At 39.2% G+C, this 25648-nt stretch overlaps 2 protein-coding genes across 3 annotated transcripts in view; one reads left to right on the top strand and one right to left on the bottom strand.

Annotated features, from left to right (window-relative positions):
- The first annotated feature begins 2648 nt into the window (after positions 1-2648).
- On the top strand, positions 2649-18172 carry bcar3 (breast cancer anti-estrogen resistance 3). Its single transcript, XM_022768952.1, has 15 exons — positions 2649-2845; positions 3888-4016; positions 5787-5912; positions 6109-6225; positions 6596-6828; positions 8233-8333; positions 8980-9114; positions 9931-10155; positions 11322-11644; positions 11744-11965; positions 13348-13463; positions 14859-15030; positions 15141-15252; positions 16302-16505; positions 16616-18172. The coding sequence occupies exons 1-15, from the start codon at positions 2822-2824 to the stop codon at positions 16792-16794; spliced, it is 2418 nt and encodes an 805-aa protein (XP_022624673.1). The 5' UTR covers positions 2649-2821; the 3' UTR covers positions 16795-18172.
- Positions 18173-19184: 1012 nt separating this feature from the next.
- fnbp1l (formin binding protein 1 like) overlaps positions 19185-25648 on the bottom strand; it is a 54507-nt gene continuing 48043 nt past the window's right edge. For both annotated transcript variants that reach the window (XR_002665018.1, XM_022742498.1), the window contains exon 16: positions 19185-25166. Coding sequence is in view for 1 of the 2 variants with exons in the window: in XM_022742498.1 (XP_022598219.1) it covers positions 25159-25166 (8 nt within the window). In the remaining variant the exon portion in view is untranslated. The remainder of the gene's footprint in view (positions 25167-25648) is intronic.

Raw genomic sequence — 25648 nt, forward strand, 5'->3', positions numbered from 1 at the left:
CACAAGCCAAATAACCTGAAGTTTATACAGCGACCCGCTCTTAAAGTACGTTTTTCATTCATCCAGTTCAGCTCGTCTCAACTCCAAATTTTTTCGAGTAATGCCGGTACAACAGGAAAAGCATGCTGTGTAACGTGCTGCTTTTAACAGATGTGCAACACAGAATAAGAGACGCAACATCTAGATCTTCTCATTTTCTAAGATAACTAGGTAACTAGATGAGAGGTTTACTGTGGACTCTATGTCGTAAGATTAATCTTAAAGGTTTCAGTGAAGCTTTCAAGTTGCTTCAGCTGGTTTGCTGTGATCAACCTGCCACAGTGACATTTGGGAAAATAAGGTATGCACCAATGGAATCTGTGGACATGTAGGGATTTACATATGTTCTTACTCGCTGAACTGTTTTCTGCTGAAAAGAGGACTTTATTCTAGTAGGGTCATGTGTATGAGCAAATCAGAAATAAAACTAAGGCTTTGGTTTTCTTATTTATTCGATGAAAACAAAAGCCATTTTGAATTTTTTCATAATCACAAAAAATGGAAGACTTTGTTTTTGTATTCCTATTTCGAAGTTGAAGGAAATAAATGAACAGATGATACACAGACCATCAGGTCACTGCAAAGTCAGCTGTTGAGGAAATTAATGGAAAAAAAAAGAAACAATGTTTAAACAACAGAATGTTTCCGCTGCAAATGATCATTTAGTTCAGATTTTCACATTCTATTTATTTATTGATTTAAAAAAAAAAAAAAAGAAAAAGCTGAAAAATGTAGTCTGGCCGCACTAGTTGGCTCTCCATTTTACTGTACACTGAATCTGATTCAATACAATGAAATCAATGCAGCAGCAGAATGTGACTAAATGACAGTTCAATTCTACTGCCCCAAGTGCTTTCCACTGCTGCACCAGCACACGTAAAGCAACACGCACACTACACAAGTCATGGCACAGTGCTCGGTGTCCCTGCTTCAAAAACAGAAACAAACAAAATTAGTGCAGGTGCATTATGACACCAATCTTGTTGCGACCTGTTCCTTTGTTTTCTGTGTAGAAGCTGTAATAGGATAGGTTGATTTCCCATCATACATGGAGACATGGAGACTGAGGGCAGAGGGGTCTATTCTAATGACTTTAGAGAGAGAGAGACATGGAAGAAAAAGAGAGGTAGAAAAACCACAGAGAGAGAGAGAGAGAGTGTGAGAGAGCGAGAGAACAAGTAGAATAGAGATGAAAGGATCCACAAGGTTTCAGTTTCATGGGGACGCTCAGAGACATATTTCCAATTTCATGTGCATGGGTCAATAATTCCCTTTGACCCCTAGTCTTAACTGGTAGACAGGAGGGGTCTAAAAGAGACATTGCATCATCTTAAGGGGTCACAAGCCAAAAAGGCTGGGAGCCTCTGTTCAAACTTCACATCCAGCAGAAACAGAGCAGGGTCCTCTTTCTTTCCTCACTTCTATTTCACTGGTTTAGTCTGTCAACTAACAGTAAAAAAAATGTCTGAAAAAATGTCTTTTTGGTTAAAACCTCTATAAAATGTTGATCCTCAGTGAGATCGATCGTTTTTAGCGTGAAAGCGTTCTGAACTCGATCCGACCCGACTAGCAGGTGAACTCACAAGTTTGAGCTAGACGGTTCCCGCAACCTTCTTCCTGTGTTTCCTGTCCTGCTCCAGCCAGACAAATCTGACCAATGAGAGGAGGGAACGTTCTCACCTGGTTTGTAGTGATGCATTTTGGTTCACTTGGATTTTTCTCCGTGTGAAAGCAAACCGAACCGAGGGGGAAACGTTACGAGTTCACCAACTCGTCAACCGAATCGGACCAGAGCAAAAAAAGCTCAGGTGTGAAAACGCCCTTCAAGTGGATAAATAGGATGATGACACACAAACTACTGACATTAATCTTGCTTGACATGTGAACTGAGTAACTGAGGACTGAGTAAGAGTGAACTGTCTAACTTGATACTGGATGCCATACACAAACACACACACAAGCACACACACGCACGCACACACACACGCACATGCACGCACACACAAAAGATCAGTGATTAACCATTAACCTTTTTTTTTTTTGTTTTGTTTTTCATGGCACACAGCCAATGTAAGTACAGATCAAAACAAACCCCATTGTGTTGTGCATGTTCACATTCATGCAGCACAGGAATAACATGTGAAACTGTTAAAATGGATAGTATTCCAGCACTTCAGACAGTATGGGTTGCAGAACATACCCTTTGTATACATTTTCTTCAAGCTGATATTTAGAGAAAGGAATAACAGAAGTAAAGAATCTTTTACTTACATTAATAATTTACAGTATGTTATTTAAATCCAAATAGAAATCTATTGTACTGCTTGGCCTGCAGCACTTCTACCTCTCAACAGGATACTGAGAGTGCTTTGTGTGGTGACCACAGAAGAAATGACAATACATACATACATATAACTAAGAGACTCAGCTGTGAACAGGTTAAAAGGAGTGATAAGTTCAGGGGGTTGTTTGCGTCACTCGAGTGTGTGTTTATGTACGTCAGGTGTGGGTGTGTATGGAGGCAGGTCCGGGCAGTTGGGTGGGGTCATGATGATGATATCACATTAGGAGTCACTGGGTGGAAAGCCATGATAGATGAAGACAGAGCACTGAGGACAGACAGCAAGACGGACAGATAGTGTGTGTGTGTTGCTTGAGAGAAAGCGTGAGAAAAAGGATATGTGCGTGTGTTAAACCATAGAGACAAACACCAAAGTGTGTGTGGGTTCACATGTCTTTGCTATGAAGTGTGTGTTTGAAGTAGCAAGAGAGAGAGCGAGCGATGCAGAGACCCAGCAGCTGTCATGTAAGTGTGTGTGTGTATTTGGGGTGTGTGTGTGTGTGTGTGTGTGTGTTGTGGTGGAGGTGGTTTTACTGACTCAGCATCCTGTCAGTTTGTTACAAGAGTTTTCTGTCCTTCACTTTTTTTTAAATTTTTAACTTTCTGGGCGCGCTGTTGGGATTAAACTTACTGATCAATTAATTCATTACCTGTCAGGTGTCTGTCTGCATCCTCTACCATTGTATGTTATGATTGACCTTCAATCCGTTTGGTTTTATAAAGTTTACAAGATTGTAAAAAAAAAAAAAGAAAGAAAAGATGCAGAGGTTTTTCATTTCAGAAAGCGTTTATTTTGAGTTCCTCAAAATGTTTTAATTGACGAAGCTGTTGTGCGCTAGTTGTGTTGCCGTATCATTTGTTCGTAACTGCAGCTGTGTTTTGATTTACTGTGTACTTTGCATTTAAATTCTAGCAACTGGAAGTTTGTCCCCTAAAGAAATGTATGTTGTAAATACAACTAGTAGTGGTGGTGGTAACTGTAGAGTAAGCAGAGGAGTAGGCCAGTGGTAGGGGCAGCAGTAGTAGCAGTGATACAAGTATTGATAGTAATAATTACACTCCATTAACTGTGCTAAGAAATACATATGTGACAAAATACGTATGTTGAAAGTGTATCGTGACTAAGTTTTGACTTAATACTTTGGATAAGTGTCACAGTTTCCCAGGGGTCGTGACCCTCTGAGAGGTCGCAAGATAATTCTGACAAGGGGTGACGAAGCCATCCTCATATTCCCTCCACACCCCCACCAGCTTTTCTGCAACCACTTGCATCCATATGTTATATTTAATTTAATCTTCCGTGGTCATTTATTGTTGTGTATGTGACTATGAGCTTTGACCTCATTACGGTTTGTTTAAGGGAATAAGAAACCATTACTCCTGTAACTGCTAAAATCCATGGTCTGTACAGGAAATATTTAACATTAGCTGTGGTCAAAGATGTGGATGAAGGAATGAAGACACTGATGTTTATTTATTTTTTTTATTTTTATTTTTTTTATCGTAGTTCTCCAGAGATCAGTTCATTCTGGACTGTCCTTCAGAGAAACTTCGCAGAGAGCTGGAGGAGGAACTGAAGACGAACTGTGAGGAGCCAAGAAGCCATGCATGGTACCACGGCGCAATTCCCAGACAGGTAACACACACGCACACACACACACATGCACACACATAAATCTGAGTCATGAGTCCCTCCCTTTTAAAAGCCTGGTTAAAAACTTGTTGAACCAGATCACCTATTATTAGACTGCCATGCTGCACACACAGTGCTTACAGGAAGATTAGAGCTCAAATAGTGGCCTCGGCTGTAGGGCTGGGGTTGTAACATTAGGTCAGTGTATAAAAAGCCTCTTTCTTTATGGTGTGTATATATGTGTGTCTTTGTGTGTGTGTGTGCATGTGTGTGAGTGTGAGAGAGAGAGAGAGATTGTGTGTCCCCTGTGAAAGCCAGCTCTGAGATATAATCATATTTAATAAGCTGCTTCCTTTGGCTAAACTAAACTACCATTATATACTATACAAACACTTGCTTAATTAAAGTCTGTAAGTGTGTGTGAAGGATTGTGTGCGTCTACCAGTGTTTGTATATGAGAGAAGACGGGCAGTAAATGTAACAAGAGTGAAATGTAAATAGAAAGATGAGGAAACATTTCCAGCTTATTTGTTGTTACCTGTCAAACACAAAAGTCTCTCTAATGTTTGAGTGAAATTAAATCTCACATCTGTGAATTCTGAGCCTCCTAACCTTCCATTACCCAGTTTTTGATTGGTATCGATTCAGTTATGTGAATGTTTTGTTTTTTTTAATTCTAATATCTATGTTTTTTATGTTTTATAACAACTAGAAGTTTTATATTAAGACTGGTAAAATGTTTTATGTCTGCATGTAGGTCTACATATAAAGGTTGTTTCCATCATCAATTCAATCTGCTGATTATTTTCTCAGTTATTAAATTCATAATAATTGTTTTGTCAATAAAAGGTCAGGAAATAGTGAAAAGTCCAAAACAGTCCAAAACCCAAAACTACTGAGTTCATCATATTCACAAGAAACATCAAATTCACTCATTTGAGAAGCTAAAACTTAAAAAAAAAAAAAAAAAAGACAAATTATTAATCATCAAAACTGATTTATCAGCTAATGGTTTCAGCTCTATTTGCATGCATTCACACATCTTCAGCATGAAAGTCAGTTCTTAACCTTGGAAACAGTATTCATATTGAAAGTAATGTCCAGAGCTTTCAACCACATCTTGTGGTGCTTTTGTTGTCAAACTACATTTCTCTTGCGGTGCAGATGACTTTCAAATACATCAAGGAGCTTATTTCCCATGTGAAGCCCACCGTGGGTTTGGGGACCTCCTAAGATAAAACTGAGGGCTTCTGAGATGATTAATGGGATAAGAGAGACTCCGTAACATATTCACTTTTCCTGAAATCATTTTCATTTTCTCTAACTTGTCACTAATAATTACTTTTTCTTGGTAGATAGTGGATAGTTTTTGCCTCTTGGATCTTGAACAGTTACTTACATGAAACAGTTTCAGAGGGAATTCCACTTTGGTTAAACTGCTCTCAGCTGAACTGCTCAGTGGTACGAAAATAATGTGTGAATCTTTTACATAAAACTTTCTGGCCGTATAAATACTGTAATAGGTTGAGGCTTTAAATATCTCCATGTCTTACGTAACTGCTGCAGACCAGCCGGCACTGAGCTCATAAAGAAGGTAACAGTATAACAGCCTACCATTATTAGATTTAATTAAATGTTTGGACTGTAAACAAACACTTTGTGCCTGCGTGTGCGTATGTGTGTATGTGTGTGTGTGTGTGTGTGTGTGTGTGTGTGTGTGTGTGTGTGTGTGTGTGCGCGCGCACCCATATGTAACCCTCTGTATTGTTTCAGGTTGCAGAAAACCTGGTGCAGCGTGATGGAGACTTCTTGATCCGTGATTCACTGTCCATCCCAGGAAGTTACGTTCTGACCTGCCAGTGGCGAAACGCCGCCCAGCACTTTAAAATCAACAAGAAGGTAAGACTAAGTGTAGTCGCAAACAGCTGACTCTCTAATCACTAATTTCCATCTTCCTTACACTTTAACTACCATCTATACAAACTGTAAAACAACAATGTGAAAAGACACTGTCTGTAGTTGCTGGCTGTGGTGTTGATGGTAAATGCAAGACCTTCAATGATAAATAACTTGATTTGTGCCGTCTCTTCTTTAGGTAGTGATGTTGAATGAAGCCTACTCCAGAGTGGAGTACCGGCTGGAAAGAGAAGGGTTTGACAGCGTCCCTGCTCTCATTAGATACTACGTCGGCAATAGAAAACCTGTCTCACAGGTGAGTTTGATCACGGTTTTTAATTGCAGAATAGTCTTTCTCCCGTCAGTAACATATAGAAGTACATTTTTTCATGTTAATTGATACTGTTGAACTATTGCTTGTCGCTAACATCACTCTTTTAACATAACTTTTTGTGTGTCTTCATAAGAAATATTCCCTAATCGTCATGAACATCAGACTCTGGAAGGAACATGTTTGGATAAAATGATAAATTCTTGCATTCCTCCCCAGCTAACATTCATTTATACCCTAACTCAGCAAGAATAGCGGTTTTCTGTTCACTTTCACTGCCTCTGTGTTTGATGGAGAAAACATGTTGCATCTACTGCCGTTTGTCTTATCTCTTCTTCTGTGTTTATGTGTGAAGGTGGTGGGAGCCATTATCTTCCAGCCGATCAACAGAGGCCTTCCGCTACGCTGCTTGGAAGAGAAGTACGGATTGTCCAGCGTCCATCGAGAGGCGCTCATGACGCAAGAGAGGCGGAGTCAGAAACGTCTCAGTCTCAACATTACCAACGGACACACGCACGACAACACACACACCGTGCAAGACAGCACCCACTGCCAGGACAACGGCATGGGCCGAGGCACCCACCTCAGGTTGGTACACAACTGCTCCTAGAAACCCACACAAACACATCCGTTAATCAGTGGTGGAAAGTGCATTTACTTCAGTGCTTTACTTACGCACAACTGTGAGGGATTTGTACTTGAGTGTTATCATTTCACGCTGCTTTATATTTCTACTTCACTACATTTCAAACCCATTTATTGCACTTTTTACTGCACTACATTTTTCAACTATAGTAACTTTGCACCATAAGGTTGTTCATAGGAAAAACATATGATCTGCTTCTAAAATAAAGACGTTGTTCATTCAACAAAGTCTCCATCTTATCGAATACTTTTAGTTAGTAATTGAATCCTCCAAATCTTATTTTCTGACAGTGCAGTAAGAATATTCCAGCCTATTTTAATGCAGTGTCAAATATTTTATAAACCAGTTTAATTCGTCATATTAGTTGTGCTTGTGTGTCTTTTTTGAAGCTACGGTCTGGCCTGCACTGACAGATTTGTTTTCACCTGTTTTGAGAAAATGATAAATAAAATAGAAATTTATTTTCCTGTTGCACAGATTAAACTGCCCAACAGTACAAGTGTGAAATCCTACTTACACTTTACTGCATCAGTAATAAGTGTATATATGTATGTATAATGCAACACAATCAAAGGAGCCCTTTTTTTCTGCATAATGAGTTCTTTTACTTTTGCTACTTTAAATACATTATGCTGAAAATGCTTTTGTAATTTTACTGAAGTAAGCTTTTGAATGAACATTTTACTTGTAATGGAATATTTTTCACATTGTGGTAAAGACTGTTTTTAGCTCCAAGCACCACAAGCCTATTACTTAAAGTGGGTAGTGGGCTACAGAACAAATAACATGCTGTCTGCTAAACTTAAATAATGGAGACTCACCTTTACTCAGTCATTCTCCCTCTTTGTTTCCCTTTCTCTTACACTCTCTCTGAAAGACTTAAATCAAGCCTTTAAATCCCTTCCCGCTTTTAAGCTTTTAACTCACGGCCTCCAGCTTTACATTCATCATCCAGGCAGTAGGTTGTATATACGACATGTTCCATAAGTCTCATAAATCCTCTATAAATAAAGACATGGTGTAACAACCTTTCTGCTGAAAGGAACAGAAGTGTGTAATTTCACGCTGTATAGGAATACATGGAGCATAATGTACGGGGGCCATGTCTGTCTGAGTGAAGAGACAGAGCAGGAGCCAGGAAAAGATAAATATACGGTCCAGAGAAGAACAGAACACAGAGACAGAGAAGAAAAGAGGGGTGTATTAGTATGTATAGTTTTATTCTGACAGTGTTCAGCTTTTGATTAATATTCAAAATAGGTTTTATTCATATCCCCTTAAAGTATGTTTATACGTTTGTGAATACGTTCATTTGATATTTGTTTCCAACATTTGCTTCCACTCAGGTTGAAGGATCGCTGCGGCAGCCAACCGGCAAGTCTCAATCAGGTGCAGGAGAGGCGACGCCCACTCAAGGCGCACCAATCAGAGAGCTTCTTGCCTCTTGGTAAGTAAAAATTGTCTTTGTGTACTACAGACAAAGTGCTCGTCGGATCATGCGTCCCATGCCCACATCAGAAAAGAGTGCTGGGGCTGTGTCCAACAAGTTTTATAGCTTTCCAAATCTGTAATTCATAACCCACTTCACACAGTGTTCTCTCTTTTCATTCTTCGCACATGTAGTGTATTTGTGTTACATTTTTTATGTTATGTAAGATTCACCACGCCCCACCTATCTCTATAATGTCAGGCTTTTCAGCCCATTTTTAAAATGTGGCCATTCAGAATCTGAATCAGGGTCAGCTTTATCGTCCAAGTTTGTTTATACAAGGACACACATCTTGAGAGCATCCAAGAGCAATGTATAGAAAGGTGTATGTGACATACGACCAAAACAAGGACAACAAGCAAAGATAAGCACAGGCAAGAAAAAAAACACACAAGAATAAAACAAAATGTAATAAAAGACAAATATCTATCTAAAAAAAATCAATCAAAAATCTATCTATCTATCTATCATTTCTTCTCTTTTGAGTTACTCACCTCTTTTCTTTTATTCTGTAACTCTTCTTTCTGTAACCACCTTCACTCGTCCTCTCAATTTTCTGCCCCGGTCATTTCTCCTCATTGTTTTCTCTCCTCTCGTCCTCCAGGATCCAAACCCCAGTCCCAGCAGCCTCCTGACCCGCTCCTCGCCAGCCCTAACCCCAAGTCTCCAGTGTTTCGGACGGGCAGTGAGCCGGCACTGAGCCCCTCCTTCCCACGGAGATCAGCAGAGCCTCTGGCAGGTCAGTAGGATCTAGTTCAATATATTGTGTAGCCAAATCATGTCGCCCTATTGTAACGGCTTTATTGTGTTTAGTGGTATACAATATTAAACTAGCCCCCACACATTCAGTACAGTTACAGTATAGTATAGCTGGTGCAAAATACTGAATGTATAGAGCACAATCGCTGTCAAATCTTTTTCTTGAAATAGACACTTTTCATACAGTGAACAGAAAGAAACGGCTTGTCTCTCTGTTGTGAGACAGAAAACACAGACGTCACCGCTGGTAACCACCTGAGTCGAGGATAAAATAAAGTAGCCTGGTTCCAGACCTCCAGACTGAATCGTCACACTCATCTCTTGATTTGTTTGAGTCATATCTGGATAAATGAAGTGCAACTGAATGGCAATTCAGTCTGATTATCAGGCTAAAAATAAAGCTGTTCTGCCGAGGACCACTAAAAAAATAAAAAAAACCCTGTGGCGCTCTTAAAGTTACTCAGTCACTTAGGTTTTAGTCTACTTATGTGCTCCTGCCATTGTTTGCATGCGAATAACAAATCACATTAACCATGTGCTTTTATCCACACTGTACTTCTCAGATTCATTTATTGTCAAAAGTAAATAAAAGACAGATTGTGGTGTGTACTGTACACTGTCACAGATCTGAGATAAAAAAAAAAAAAAGTACTAAATACAACAAAGCTTTTCTTATCAGGTTATCAAGGTTACTACATTGTTTGATTGAATTTGGATCCAAAAATAAACCAACAATTGTAACTGATAAAACATATTGTGTGATAATATCACGACGGTTCTGCTTGTGTGTCTCCAGGCCAGGCGATCCGGGGCTCTGACAGCCAGCTGTGTCCTAAGCCGCCACCCAAGCCCAGCAAAGTGCCGCTCGCTCGACTGCCTCGCTCCCCCTGCCTTCAGCCCCTCGTTCCCCCCTCCAGCTCCTCCACCCACGCAGACTCCTCCTCCGCCGCCCTCATCTTCGCTGCACCTCCCCTGGACTCCACATGTGTAGAAACTCCTTCCTCTGTGTGGAGGAGTGGAGGTAACTTTTTTATTTTATGAAATGTGTCAACATTAAGTTCTCTTTAGTTTAGTCTATTTATTTGTCTCTGTGACATATAGACCTTTACAGGCAGCATTTTAAACACCATTCAATTATTAACCCTGTAGTTTTAAGATATAAAATGTAAGTACTATAAAAAGAGAAAGATACCCACTTCCACAGACTTAAACTATATATTTTAGATCTATATTTAGATTTTTTTTTGTTGTTGTTTCTATCATCATCCTGAAAAGAATAAAAGAGAAACAATGCTCTTTGCTTCAGATCTTAACAAGAAAAAAATACGATGACAGAGCTCATATTATCTTATATGTACAGTAATCACTACGCCAAGGTATTTAAATTAATCCAAACTGATATGTCTTATTTTCATTTTGGTTAGGGCTGCAAATAATCATTATTTCCATTATCAAATAATCTGCTGACTTTCACAATTGTTTGTTTTGTTTATAAAATAATGATTAATGGTTGTTATAATGATGTATTGGAATGTATTCAGATGATTTGTTTGATTCAACCAACTGTCAAAATCCCTTAAAATTTCTGTCATTTCTGATCATATATATATATATATATGTATATATATATGTATATATATGTATGTATATATATATATATATATGTATATATAAATATATTATCTATATTATATAAATATTAAAAAAACATCAAATTTTGGAATTAGTGAAATCAAAGAATATTTAGCTTTGTTGTTGGAAAAATGACTGAAAAATGAATAATCTATTACCTGATTAATCTTCTGTAAATCTACTGATCCATTAAAGCTGCTTTTTGCTAAACTCAAGTGTCAGTGCAAGCTGCGGGAACATTAGCTCAGCTTTGTAATGCTGCATAATGTTGCCTGGGCTGGTACATACTGACCTTACTAATATTAACTTTTTAAAATTGCCCTGAATTACTTTACCTGTACTTCCTGTTTTAGTAACAGTTTTATTGTCACTGTAATATTATTATTATTTGTTTGTACTATATTAGTGTGATATCTATCCAGGGGGTACAGATATATTTTCACAACACTTTTATATCGATGTCACTCTCCTACTTAAATAAACCAATGAATAAATGCAAAGGAATTCGATCTTTGCTGAGATTTTAATAAGATGTATGTGATTATTGTTCCACAGTCACCACAGGCCCTCCTGTTCCTCCAGTGAAGCCCCTGAAGTTTCATCATCAGCTCCTCCCAGCAGACTCCTCCGGCTCTGTAGGTTCACCTCCCGAACTGGTTCAGTATCCGGATTCAGAGGCAATAACAGGATGGACTGAACGGCTGCAGGCGAGCCCCGCAGAGCTGAGGTCCTGCAGCCCACTGGAGTGGGAGGAACCAAACTCACCAAGCTCCATCACAGACAACGCCCTCAAACTTCAGCATCCGCTCTGCAGCTACGTGGAGAGACTGAGGAGGGAGGGTCAGGGAGGGAGAGAGGAGGAAGGGGAGGAGAATGAGGCCGGGGGACGGAGAGGGCTGGACAGAAGCTCCTACCATCACGCCATCGCAGCCTTAGAAAACACCAGCGAGGAAGAGGAGGACGACGCAGGGAGGGAGGAGGAAGAGAAGGAGAATAAGAGGAAGGCTAAAGAGAGGAGCAGTTTCCAGCGGCCGGTCATAGAGACGGAGTCGACGTTCAGACCGGCAGAGTTCGGATCCCGTCTTCTGCCGCCGGAAAACAAACCACTGGAGATGGTGGTGCTGAAGAGAGCGAAGGAGCTGCTGCTCAGCCACAATCACCACAGTATAGCCAGACACCTGCTGATAGCCGACTGCCAGGTACACACACAAACACACACACATAATGCATTCCCTCACTCCTTACTCTAACCATCACAACGAAATGACGCCAACTCTAACCTAAAACTAATTGTAATGTGAGACCTGAAACAAAGTCTTAACTCTCTAAAGCATCATGAGGACATTTTGGAAAGTTTTCACAATGATGAAATTGTCCACACAACCATAGAAAGACATGTATGTAAACACACATTGTTTTTGTTAGACAAATTTCCAGTGTCACATATCTGTATTATGTTAAATGAAACATTTTGGTAGATACACAATATACTAGTTAAATGAAACTAATACACAATATATACAATAATATATAAATATAAATGAACACACAAGTAGAAACGGATAAATATACACAGCCCTGAACAGGCACACTTTATCAGATTTAAAAACCAATAGATTTTTAATGGTTAATAAATAGTTAATTAATGCTTTATAGATCTGTTATGAGACGTTTATAAGGATGTGAAAAATATCTTTGGCTGGTGTTTCTTTTCTGTTTCATAATGATAAGATAAGATGTACCTTTATTGATCCCCCATAGAGGAAATTCTAAATTTGACATAGTGGCACAAGGAGAAAATGTAATAAGAAATAAAATAGGACTATAAACAGAATAAAAATAAATAAGATAAATAGAAATACTATATAATACAATAACAGTATAAAATGCAATGTAGGCTGTTTTGTACATAAAATGAATATATAAAATGAAGTGGTTGATTTATAAATGTTGGTAATCATTCATCAATAATCATGGATTTCTGACTTTCTAATGAACCATCAAATCTGCAGTTGTAGATCAAAAAACCTTCGTACAGAATAGAGCTGAACAATTAATGGGAATATTATTAAAGGTAAGTGGTCAAACAGCTGATCAGAGAGGTCCTCCTTTCACAACCTGGCAACCCAAAAGTTGTTCTCATTAACTGCCTATAACTGGTTTATAACGTGTTTCTAAATGATTTGATTATCATTAACACAGCCATTAGTCACAACTTAAAAGGTTGCCTCATTTAAACTGGTTACCGAATTTAAATTTCAGACAGTCACGCACGCAGGTGCAGAGAAAATTCAACTCACACCAGACAGATTTACACTGTCCGGTTTGGAGGTAAACATGTTTACTGCTGCTATTACACACACATCCTCTGTGTGAGTGAGACCGAAAATTAGATTTCTGTCCTGCAGCTGATGTTACTGCTGCAATAAAATGATCCTCATGACGCAGGAGAAAACAACCTACGACCAAACAAGCTGTTACACCTCACACACGCACACACCAGACACACATATTAAGAGAGGAAGATAAAGGAGACTAAATGTTAATTGACAGCCCCTTGTAAAACCGATTTGCTCTCCAGGTTGCGAGGATACTGGGAGTGACTCCAGATCTTAAAGGTCAGATGGGCGTGTCCTCCGGTCTGGAGCTGGTGACGCTGCCGCACGGTCGACAGCTGAGATTGGACCTAATGGAAAGGTACACATCATACACACAAAAGCACATGTTTAATCACAGATGCACAAGGACAGGATGAATTATAACTTCCTCACTTTTTAGTAGCACCTCCGGGAGTAGCGTGGGGTCACTGTGGACGTTTTCCATCACGTAACACTCTTCCAGAATGTCAAATTCTCCCTAAAAAAATAAACATGTAAAGGAAAAGTTGAAAATTGTGGGAACTACACTTATTGCTTTCCTTGCCGGGAGTTAGGCGGGAAGGTTGATACCATTCACACACGTCCGTATGGTAATATATGAAGCTACAGTAGAGTCTGCAGGTAATTAGCTTAGCATAAAAACTGGAAGCAAGGGGAAACTGCTAGCCTGGCTCTGTCCAAATGTTAAAAAAAAATCCACCTACCATCACCATCAAGAGATATGTAGTCCCAGCATGCAACTCCTAATACACCCACAAATTGTTGTTTTACCTTTCTGTTTGTGTATAGATTAAACTGTACCACCTTACAATAAGACTACTCTGGTAAAGGATTTATAAATGGTTCATAATTAGGTTATTCATTTGGTTGTTAACACTTTATAAATTATAAATAAACAATTATAACCAAATTATAACACAGTTTTCATACAATGATGGAGGGTCACTATTTGGCAAGATAAGATCAAGTTAATGCGTTACTTGTATTTATAACTGGTAAAAGGGAGACTCATAGTAACTCATTAATAGATGGTGATGTGTTTCATACTTTACACTAAAGTTCCCTTTTACCAGGTATAAATGGTAGTAACTCATTTGTAAGATTAATGAGTAGTAAGCATTAACTTGATCTTGCGAAATAGTGAGCCTGCATCAATGTATGAAAACTGTGTTATAACTTGGTTATAATTGCTTATTTATGATTTATAAAGTGTTAACATCCAAATGAATAACCTAATTATAAACCATTCATAAATCCTTTATAAGGGTCGTCTTATTGTAAAGTGGTACCGACAAGTGTTTGTGATAAGAAGGTATGAAACATCAAACAGAGGTAAGGGAAATCAGGTGGGAATAGGTCCAAACCAGCAACTGCAGAAAGGGATTAAATTGAACGGTCTTGTTAAAGCTTATACATCATTTATTTTAAGGGGTCACAAGCTGAGAAGGTTGGAAACTGGTTTAACCAAAGCTGATACAGCAGCCTGCACTAACCTGAACATTGAGATGATGTCAGTTGTGACTCACATGTGCTGATTTCATTGTATAGTCCTGTGTGATCAACAGACTGAAGAAGCTGTTCTGTAATGAAAACAAATTCCCCCTCTAGGCTCTGAAAGAACAGATTAGAAACTTGACAGAGTGAAACAAAAACAGACACAGACATGACATTGTGTTGATAATCCTCCTCTCCCTCTCCTCTCTGTCTCTCCTAGACACCACACCATGGCGATAGGTGTTGCCGTAGATATTCTGGGATGTACGGGCAGCGTGGAGGAGCGGGCGTCCACGTTAAATCGCATCATCCTGGTCGCGTTGGAGCTGAAGGACACGGTGGGCGACCTGTTCGCTTTCACGGCCTTGATGAAAGCTCTGGATCTGCCACAGGTAACACACACACACACACACACACTGATCCAGTGACCTTTGTTTCTCTTGCGACATTTTAAAAAGTTCTCTAAAGTTGAGACTGTTGATGTCTGTTCTGTGCCGTGCAGATCAGCCGTTTGGAGGAAACATGGACGACTCTACGAAGGAACTACACGCAGACCGCCATCAGCTACGAGAAAACGCTCAAACCTTTCTACAAGAACCTGTATGAGGGCACAGGTACTTAGCACACACTGTCACAGATCACACCACTTCACTTCAGCATAATAACTGATTTTCAGGGAGGCTGGAAAAGCTTCTTTATAAAAAGAAAGAAGAAAATAATTCACAAACAACCAAAAATCTTCAAAGCTGAAGATCATGAGTTGCATCCATGTGCTTTCAGATTTGTGTTTTTTTTTTTTAGATTAAAAACTTATGAGGTTATGAAGCACCAGACATTTGGTAAGCCGTTTGCTTCCGACAATTACACAATGAAATCCTACACGTGGCTATAAACATCCCTTAAAAACAGCTTGAAAAGACCCGACTGATCCTTTTGAAGTGGCTTTAATAACTGTTTTTATAATAACACGATCGAATGACAATGTGAAATCACCTGAGTCTGCAGCTCCCCACACTGAGTTTCAGCTCATTGTCTAGCACAGTAGTACAGGTCTTACAGGTCAGGCTGCATATGTGAAAAACGTTGCGTGAAGTCTGATGAATAACCGTTGGTCGCGTCTGAAGACTACATGTAGGGTTAGAGAGAAGTGAGCTGTGCTGGAGGCTCGAGGCTATTAGCTGCTACTAGAATAGCACACCCAAAATCTCTGACCAAACTATTGTGGGTAATGTAGGCATCAACCTCTGACAATATAAAAGATATCTCTGATTTTGATCATTTTTTAAACTATCATGAGTCTGACATTGTTTTAGGAGTGCAAAGGACTCTTTAATCATCCGTGCCAGATCAGACTGTCGTGTCATAATCAACGTTAGTTTACCAATGTTAAAATTCAATAGTTTTACCTCTTACAGTTACTTCTTCCATATAAATGAAATGACATATCTTTACAGTTTTAAAATGAAGTGGTTCTCTTCCTGACTAATAAGGTTTATGAAAATAATAATAATGATATATATTTATAATAGATATATAATATAATAATATTATATATAAATATTATAGAAGATTTTACATTTTTAAACAAAAAATTAAAAACAAACTTTTCATCTGTACACACTGAGATATACTGACCTCCCTCCTCCTCCTCCTCCTCCTCCAGCCTCCTCTCCTCCGGTGGTGTGCGTCCCCCTCCTGCTGCCGCTCCTCACTTTGATGGAACGTCCGACAGTCACACCCGAAGGGGCGGAGCTCTGGGAGACCAGCGACCACGGCTGTGACATCATGCTGCGCCACCTGGAGGCTGCACGTGACGTCGCAAACAACGCGCAGAGCTACACCGCCAGCGCACAGAAGATCTTGCAAGGTAAGAAGGAGAAAATAATCTTATTAAACAAAAACAGAAGATGTTAAATGTTCGTTTGTTTGTTTGTTTGTTTTTGGTGTGATAAAGTAGATCTGTGTTTCTGTGTTCAGGGTTTCAGATCGATGAAGACCTGCTGGAGGTGTTCAAAACAGACTTTCAGCTGCGGCTGCTGTGGGGAAGCCGCGGTGCTTCAGTCAACCAATCAGATCGCTACAACAAATTCAACCTCATCCTCACTGCGTTGTCACGGAAACTGGAGCCCCCACCCAAAACGCAAACCTTAATCTGACTTATTCCGAGCAGCGACATGCGTACTGACTCACCCTGGACCCTGTGAAAGTGAGCAAAACAACGTCAGGAGGATCAGAAACCAGCGGCGACGAAGGGAAGACGAGACGGAATAAAACCCAAAGTGATGGGAGAACGACCTGTCGCCACTGCATCAAACAGCCCATACAGACTCTGAGCTCCTGCAGCTGTAGTAGCCCAAGAGCCGCTGAACTCAGAACTGTGAGAAAGTCAGCTGTTTCACTCATAAAGACTCAAAAACCGACACCGTGAGAGCAACAACCAGAGAAGAGCCAATCACATCCACTTTAACGCTTTTTGAAACAGACACTCACCTCACTTCTACGTCCCACCTGTGAGATGCCTCGGGCACGTTGCGGTCTGTACCAAACCCGCTCTTCACACAACCTTGACAAATTGTTTAAAAGCTCTAAGTCTCCGGATTCTACCTGTGCAAGGCTTTTCAAGATCACATCACTGCAACAGAAGTGGTTCAGACTTGTGGCTGAACACTAAAGGTCCTCCGCTGTAAAGGTCGTCCTACAGGCCTTCAGGTGTCTGGTAACAGGTTAATAGTTCACAATATCCGTCTGTTTTTTTTTTTTGGGTCACATAGCCCAATATCACAAATCTCAAATTACACTCAGGAGGCTTTATAAACCATACACCCTCTGTCCTCAGACCCTCAAATCAGATGATGGAAAAACTCAGTAGATGTCATGATTACAGCAAACATCAGCAGAGCCAAATTACTGTACAGATAATCAGGATGACAAACGTATAGATGGACAAATAAACTGTTACTGCCCAGTAGTAGAATGTAAACCTACAAAATGACAACTTTTCAGAACGTAAGAAAAACAGCTGCCAAGTGTTGCACCACGCAGAGGCAACATCTGATGCAACATCTTATAAACTGAAACTACAACAACAAAAATCATATTTTCTTATGTCAACTTGTTCCTGCGATTAAGCTTTCACCAGAGCACAAGACTGGTTTCCTCCTCATTCACAGCCAAACATGCTCATACACGTAGATGTAGAGGAGGTGCCGGTGTTTTCATCGATTTCATTTTGACTTTGAGGCTTTTATGAAACTGTGATGTGTATAGACTCGTTTAGAAGCATCCTTTTAGTTCATTCAATAATATTAAAGTCATCAACAACATCAACAACTATCAGTTTATGAATGTGTTTTACTCACCTTGATTTTGGTGAGATCAGGAGACGCAGCAGCTGCAGTTCACAGATTTCCTCAATGTGTTGGCAACAGAAATCCAAAGATAATGGTGAAAGTAGAAATGAGAGATATTTGTGAAAACAGAGCAGAGACTTAAAGTGATACGCCGATTTGGAATTTTTGCTCCTTATCCTGATCAGCCTCTTGCTTTATTTTTACTCTGAAAGTTAATTGAGAATTTCTTTCTTTCATTAGACTAAAAGAGAAAAAGAAAATAGCTCAACGTCTTGTGACAAGTACGAGTAAGTAAGAGTCAGGTTTAAAGACGTCACGATGACCCAATTAAAACATAAAAATAAAATGAGGTAATTGAACAGTTAAAAAAGGAAATATACTTAAAAAGTCAACATCTGTGTATACTGTCTTGATAGAGATAATAAGTGTATTTAACAATATAATGATTGATTCCTCACATCTGGAGACTTTTGGCTGCATTTCCACAAACATTTGAATCTGTGTGACCTCAGATACAAAAAAACAACCTGATCAGTTTGTTGCTGGTTAAACAAGCAAAAAAAGATAAATAAATATTTATCATTGAGGTTCCTTGAAGCATTTCACTTCAAATCAGAAGATGACAGAGGATCGACAATAAATCTTTTGTGTGCTACATTTACACAGGGGCAGAAAATCCATTTTCTGTACATGTGAAAATGTAGCTAGAAGTGTGAATCTGACAAATTAAAAAAATTACTTTGTGCATAAAACCATAAAAAAGTATGTTAACATGTGAGAGACTAAAGCTGTACATATTTGAAGCATTAGCATGTTAATAATAGACTGTACATATTTTCTGTAGAAGACTGACTGTAAAAAAGATGTTGATGAAATTTAATGTTTATATTATTATGAACTACGGTGGTAAGATTGAATAAATGTGGTGTATGATCTGTGGTCGTCAACTCATTGTGTAACGCACTGAATGTTTGCATGTGTAGCAAAGACGTGTTTTAATTATTAACTGTTTTTTTTCACATTTACAGCCGCCTCCACAGGAGGCGAAGGATTCTGTCTGTTGCTGGTGAATCATTTTGGAAGTAAAAGTCATCACTATTCATTTTTCCATGCAAAATCAGGAATTAAAAGTCACAAATAAAAGCCCACAGTTTACTGTTAAGGTGATTTCATCGACGAAACGCCACAGAAACAAATCAACTTTTCATTGCTGCTTATTTTATTAGAACAATATCTTGGAAGAAGAAGAAGAAAAAAAAAAACATTTTGTTCACAAAGTGTCTGACAACATTCAAAGTAAAAAGATGTGCACAACAATATTGAAAAGTACTGCCATTGGTTATTAAAACATATACAACATGGTAAAAACACACAGATTTACATGGATTTGACATGTTAATATCCTGCTAAAGCACCTTGTACCTGCTGCTGATTTTATTAACTGTGAATATTTGTGTTGATGCTGATGAAAAACAAGAAGGTATATAAAGTATATCTTCATGGTTGTCAGGGGTACAAAGTTTCCACAGGACACACGTGACGATCAGAGTTTAAAAAGAGGAGGAATGTAAAGAAGAACACGTCTGGTTTTTTGCTGGATGATGAACAGCAGCGCGCTCACAGTCGCTTGGCGGGTTTCAGTAAAGAACTGTTTGTACATGAATTAACTGCAAATTTGATCATATTTAGCATCTCAAAGCTGATTTGTTTTTATGTATTTTTGCATAATATTCAAGATTACAGCACAGTGGCTATTATACTACGCAGCTCACAGTTTCTATAGGTATATTAACGGTAAAAATAATTAACAGGACTTTTGGTATATTTTGTTCATTTCAAAGCTGCTGTATCCCCAATGACTTCATGCAGCTTTGATTAAAGGGGCAGTACACTCCAAACAGGCCAACTTAAAGAAATCTTTAGAGGAAAATGTCAAATTTAGAGCATACTGTCTCTTTAAGAATTTACGTGATACACTATGAGTTTAAAAAATGCCCTGTAAAAAGCAACATAAACACTCACTCACGCAAATCCTCCTGTTTATCCTCACGTCACCATCAGAGGATGATTTACAATTACAATAATAAGCAGGGTTATGGTTTTAGTACTGAAAAAATTTCTGTTTATCTACTTTCTGATAATAAGTTAATCGCTGCCAAACATTCACTTGTTCCAGCTTCTCAAACGCAATGATTCGCTGTTTTTCCTCTCTCTTCATATCACTGTTAATTGAACATCTTTGGGTTTTTGACTGTTTATAGAACAAAACTAGCAACTGGAAGACATCCCCTTGGGCTCCTAAAAGTTTCGATAGGCATTATTTGCTATTTCATTGACTAATCGATCAAAATAAATCAATAATGAAAAATAAATAGTTGCAGCCCTAATTGCTTCAATGAGATTTAACAGTATGACCGCATTACTACTGGAACAAATAGAAAATCTTTTATGTAACACTTGACTGCACACATTTTATATCTTAGTTTCCAACAAACATGTGCTTTCAGCTCAGTTTCAGGGAATCAGCTTGTCCCTGTTTGGAAAACCAGACATGAGAGCTGCAACGATCAGTCGATTAATCAGTTAGTCGATTGTCAGAAAATTAAGAAATTAATCAGCACCCGTTTCGATAACTGAATACTTCATTTGTTGTTTTATAGGCAAGGGTGCCAAATGTTTGCTGGTTCCAGCTTCTTACATGTGAGGATGTGATGTTTATATTTTTGTATTTGTTATATACGAAAGTAAACTGAACATTGTCACCCCAGGCTCTGGAAAATTATAGCGGGTATTTTTCACAATTTTTCTGATGTATAGACAATGACAATGATATATCGATTAATTAATAATGAAAATAATTGTTAGTTGGAGCCCTACATGACATCAGATACATACATGAAACAAAAAGCATTGATGGATCTTTGTACTTGTTTACAAGACATCATCATCATCAGGCGCCATTTTGCATCACAAACATCTTAAATCCAAACCAGCGGACAAGGACTCTTAAAGGGGTGCTCCACCAAATTTTACACATGAAAATACAGTGTACTCATCAGGGTTATGTGCTACTCAGCCAGTGAAAACCATTGTATAATACCTTCTGTGGCTCTGAAGGAGCTTTAAAAGACATGGGCATTTACCAAGCAAGGAGGATGTAATTAAAGACACTGTTATGCAGCATTATGTGAAATGAAGGATGCAACATTTTTGGAGTTTGAGCCATATTAGGGTGTAAAGAGAGGACATCTCGGCCTCTGCTGCTTCTATTTTGACCGTTTTTTGTTTGGTGAAATACTAAAAATCACTGAAACACCCCTTTAAATGTCCATTACAAATTTGTCCCAGACAGTGGAGGAAATGTGGAGTAGTGTGGAGGGAAAAGTTCAAGTAACAACATCTACAGCATCATTCTGTACATTTCACAGCTTCATCGAAGAAACACAGATTACAGTGAAGGCGTGGCCACTTGCTGCACAGATTACCTTGACTGAGTGTTGTTAGTGGCATTTATTGTCTTAAATAGCATCAAGAGAAAGTGTGAGACGTGTCATTTTGTTAGCCTGTTGACCAGATACAGCAAGTGGTTAAAAAATAATCGCCAGAGAGACGAAATGAATTCAAAGAATCTAGAAAAATCATGCAAAAGAAGTTGTGGTCATTGCTCAGCAAGTGTTACAAAAAAAGGGTATAAAAACCATTTGAGAAGAGAAAGTTACTAGAGCCGTTTTTGTTTCTCGCTGCTACACAGTGGTCATTCATAAAAAGATCACACCTCTCTCAGCAGACAACACAGACCTTCAGTCATTCGTTCATTCATTTATTCACTTGTTCATTTAATCAGATTCAAATGCTGTAGTACTTAAGGGCAAAGTGCATCGGTTCAATTCAAACCTTGTTGTCTATCATGAAGAGTGTCAATCAGACAAACCTAAAAACAGTCACCATGGAAACACATTCAGCATGACATAAGAGATGTTAATATGTACAAATCATTCAATGGTAAAAACTAACGTCACGCATGTAACACGTGTACACACATGTACATGTAAATGTGTACGGAAAGCAAAACACGAAAAAATTGTGACGTTTTTGGCTTTCCATATCTGTGCGTACACGTTGATACATGCGTGTGTGTCGTCACATTCACAAATACGACTGATTAAATGGGGGAAAAAAAAAAACTTTTCATGGAGATGCAGTTGAGTCCTCCACAGATGCGAGGGGTGAGCCCAGGTGGCTGATGGGAGACATATTGAGGCTGAAGAGCAGACACATCCAGATATGTATCTGTGGAAGACTCCCCTCCACAGTAATATAACATGAAGTTTTAAGGCAGAGTCTGACCGCAACGGCACCAGAGCTCCTCTTATTTGTTTGATGTTGATAAAAGAGGCCCAGTCCAGCTCGAGCTGAGCGGTGGTTTGCTGAAGAAAGGCTGCCATCTGCTGGTCGACTGGCGGAATTACAACCAAGGGAGAGAAGAGGAAAGGTGGGGAAAGTAAAAGAAAAAGAAAGGAGGACAGGGGAAGAGAGGTCCTGTTTTCACCTGATAGTCCTGCTATCTGCCTAATGAGTAGCTCTGATTTTACCCAGCTGCTGTTTGGGAGACATTAAACAAACAAATAAATCATACTCATGCTGAAAGTCCATGAAAAATCATGATGGTATGGCATTCAACATAAAGCATACAGCCGAAGATAGCGGAACACACACTTACAAAGTTGCAGTAAAAGTCACCTGATCATGTTTGGGAGACAATAACGACACATTAAAAACATGCGACTGTATGAGGGTGAGGGCAGGCATGAGGAGCAGAGTGGCTCAGGCAGGCAGACATCACCAACAGAACACATAATAATGATGATGACGACGACGACGACGACAACAACAGGAGTGAGTTGGAGCAGCGCAGCACTGATAATGTTAGTGGCAGCAAATACTGTAAGCATACCTGAGCCTGAAAGTTACTAAACCCTGATGTTCTGAATTTTAAAATGAACTGGTTTTCTCTCACCAGGAGCTGGACTAAAAGTATGGGGGGAGTTTATGTGTCGGGGAGACTGGTTTAGGAAATATGGCAAGTGGAAGAAATTTTACTAATAATTTCTGGCCAGTGAGAATTTAGAAATCCTCACTAAAAAGCAAACCAACAGTTTGAAGACGTCAGACGACAGGTTCGCTCATGAGCTTGAAATTTTGACAGAGGTCTCATCACAAGGTCAACTTGCTTGGTGTTTCTGAAGCTTTCAGCCACATTAATGACCTTCCTCGGTGGACAGAGTTGCTGGGATATCATGTCATCACCATCATCTCCACCAGATAAGCTGACCTTGTGATTAGAAACTCTTGTCAGAATGCTGTTTCATGGATGGTGGCGCCCGTTCATTTGACAAGACAAAATAAACTTCAATTGGAGCCACTTAGAGAGATTTCAACCTCCCAACACTTCAGCCAGCACCTACAGAGAAAAGACTTACTCTAACTTATTAAAAGGCAAGCTATCCCATTAAAGCACAAAGCAGACAGTGAATCAATGAGGTTGCTACCGATCGTCATTAAAAGGATAAATCCACATCAAATCAGAGAGGAAAGGCTGCTGCTGGACTACCCTCTATGAGCTGAAGCTTTCAACCACATGTGCGTGTTTTATTTTTAGCTGCATCCCAATCAGTGGTAGAAACAGGTAGAAACACCTCCTGTAACATCACTGCTCAGAATGTGGCTTAAAGAGCACAATCACTGAACGCTTGAACCCACAGAGAGTACATCCTCAGGTTTTTCCCCTATGATTCGCTCTGAAACAACCCCGTGTCAGAGGTGTGGCCATCAGAGAAGGCCCACCTCTTCAGGCCATTACAGGCTGGGAAGGTGCAGGTTGCTGCTCGTGGTCATTTTCATAACACAGCAGCAGCAGAGAAGAGGGAATGTGGAAGAAATGTATTTGTTGTTGCTGGATGCAAAAAAAAAAAGTATGTAGTATACACTCTGTTGGCAGTTTATTAGGTACACACTGCTAATACTAATACAAAAGCTCTGCAATAAACCCTCCTTCATGACGTTTATAATGTTCAGCTTTTGTTGAAAATGTGTCAGAGAGGTGCTGATTCAACTGTACGATCATTATGGAGGATTATACATTGGACAGTCTCAATGATGTTACATATTTAGTCAACATTAAATTACCAAGATTCAAATAAAACTAGAAATATTTCAATTTCAGGAACAATGGACGACAGCGAGTAAATTGTGATTATCTGTAGCTTTAAGTAGATTTGGTTCTGCTTGTTCTGTTGTGTATTTGACTGCTTTTACTTTGATTTTTAGTTCCGCACATTTAACACAGATGTATTCTTTGAAATTGTACGTGTCTATTTCATGAAAAAAAAAAAAAAATTTACATGTCAAAATAAATCAACCAGATAGATTCTGCTCTTTGCCAAATTGGTACTTGATAAGCGCAAGACATCAAATGAGGGAATTACATCCTGTCCTTCCCGTTTTTCTACCTTTGTCGGTGTTCTGTTATTTAGCCTACCCTCATTGATATAAATGGGGTGGACAAAATATTAGAAACACCTGTCAGCACAACAAACTGCAGCTTCGCAATGATCTTAAAAGTTGAGTCAACATCTCTCCACAAAAAGTTTATGTTTGATTCTAACTGTCATGAAGGTACGCCTTATTGCATGACTGTTTTATTTGTTTAACTTAGGTGTACCAAATAAAAGGGAAACTGAGTGTATGTTTAGCTGAAGTTGTTGCAGTTGTCACTTCCCGCTCTGAAAGGTGTTCTCAGTTTCATGTTCTGCTGCTTTTAAGACAGAAACCTAAAGTTCGGAGTGGGATTTCTCCTGTGGGTACCAGTTAGGATCCTACTTTAAGATATTAATTATATTACTGCCTGTTTATGGTTTTGGGATCATCTCCTCTACGTATAGTATGACACTCCCTTCTTCCTCTAGTTCCCCAAAATGCTTTGCTGATCATGGATATGTGAGCATGCAGACATGCAAACCTGCCTCCCAGCCCACTTCACCTCTGTTTCCCTCTCTACCTCTCCCTTTCCCCCACTCTCTCTCTCTTTCTCTGGCACCCCCACCACCAATAATCAGCAATCAGCGTGAGCCCTCCACCAGCCAATCAAATCGCCTGGCCACCCTGCAGCCCTCAGGAACCTGCGATCACATAGAGGAGAGAGCCAGTTACTAAAACACATACACCAAGACACACACACAAGGTGCACCCACAAAAAAAAGAAGACATGATTGAAGTTAAGGAGGTCACAGAATAAAAATGCTCATAGGCACCGACTGCCAGTTTACTGTGTTTAGGTCTTAAAGAGACGACCTCAGGGTTTCTATCTGCTAAAATGGGGACTATTCACTCTCTACTTAACTGATTCACAAAGTGTAAAGTGGAAGAAAAAAACCCAAAACATTTTAAGTGTCCTGCAGATTCTGTCTGTCACTAGGAGTCAGAGCTGCCATGACAATCCTCGTACCAACATACTATCATTTCATTGAAATCCATCAAACAGCTGTCAAGATAGTCCACTCTGCTTCAGACCAAATAACAGACTGAGAAACACTGCTGTAGCTAAAGAAATCATGTCTACTAACACTTTACTTTTTTATCATTTATTAGCAGTATATTAACA

This window comes from Seriola dumerili, unplaced genomic scaffold (genome assembly GCF_002260705.1).
Source record: "Seriola dumerili isolate Sdu_G_001 unplaced genomic scaffold, Sdu_1.0 BDQW01000002.1, whole genome shotgun sequence".
NCBI classification, from domain to species: Eukaryota; Metazoa; Chordata; class Actinopteri; order Carangiformes; family Carangidae; genus Seriola; species Seriola dumerili.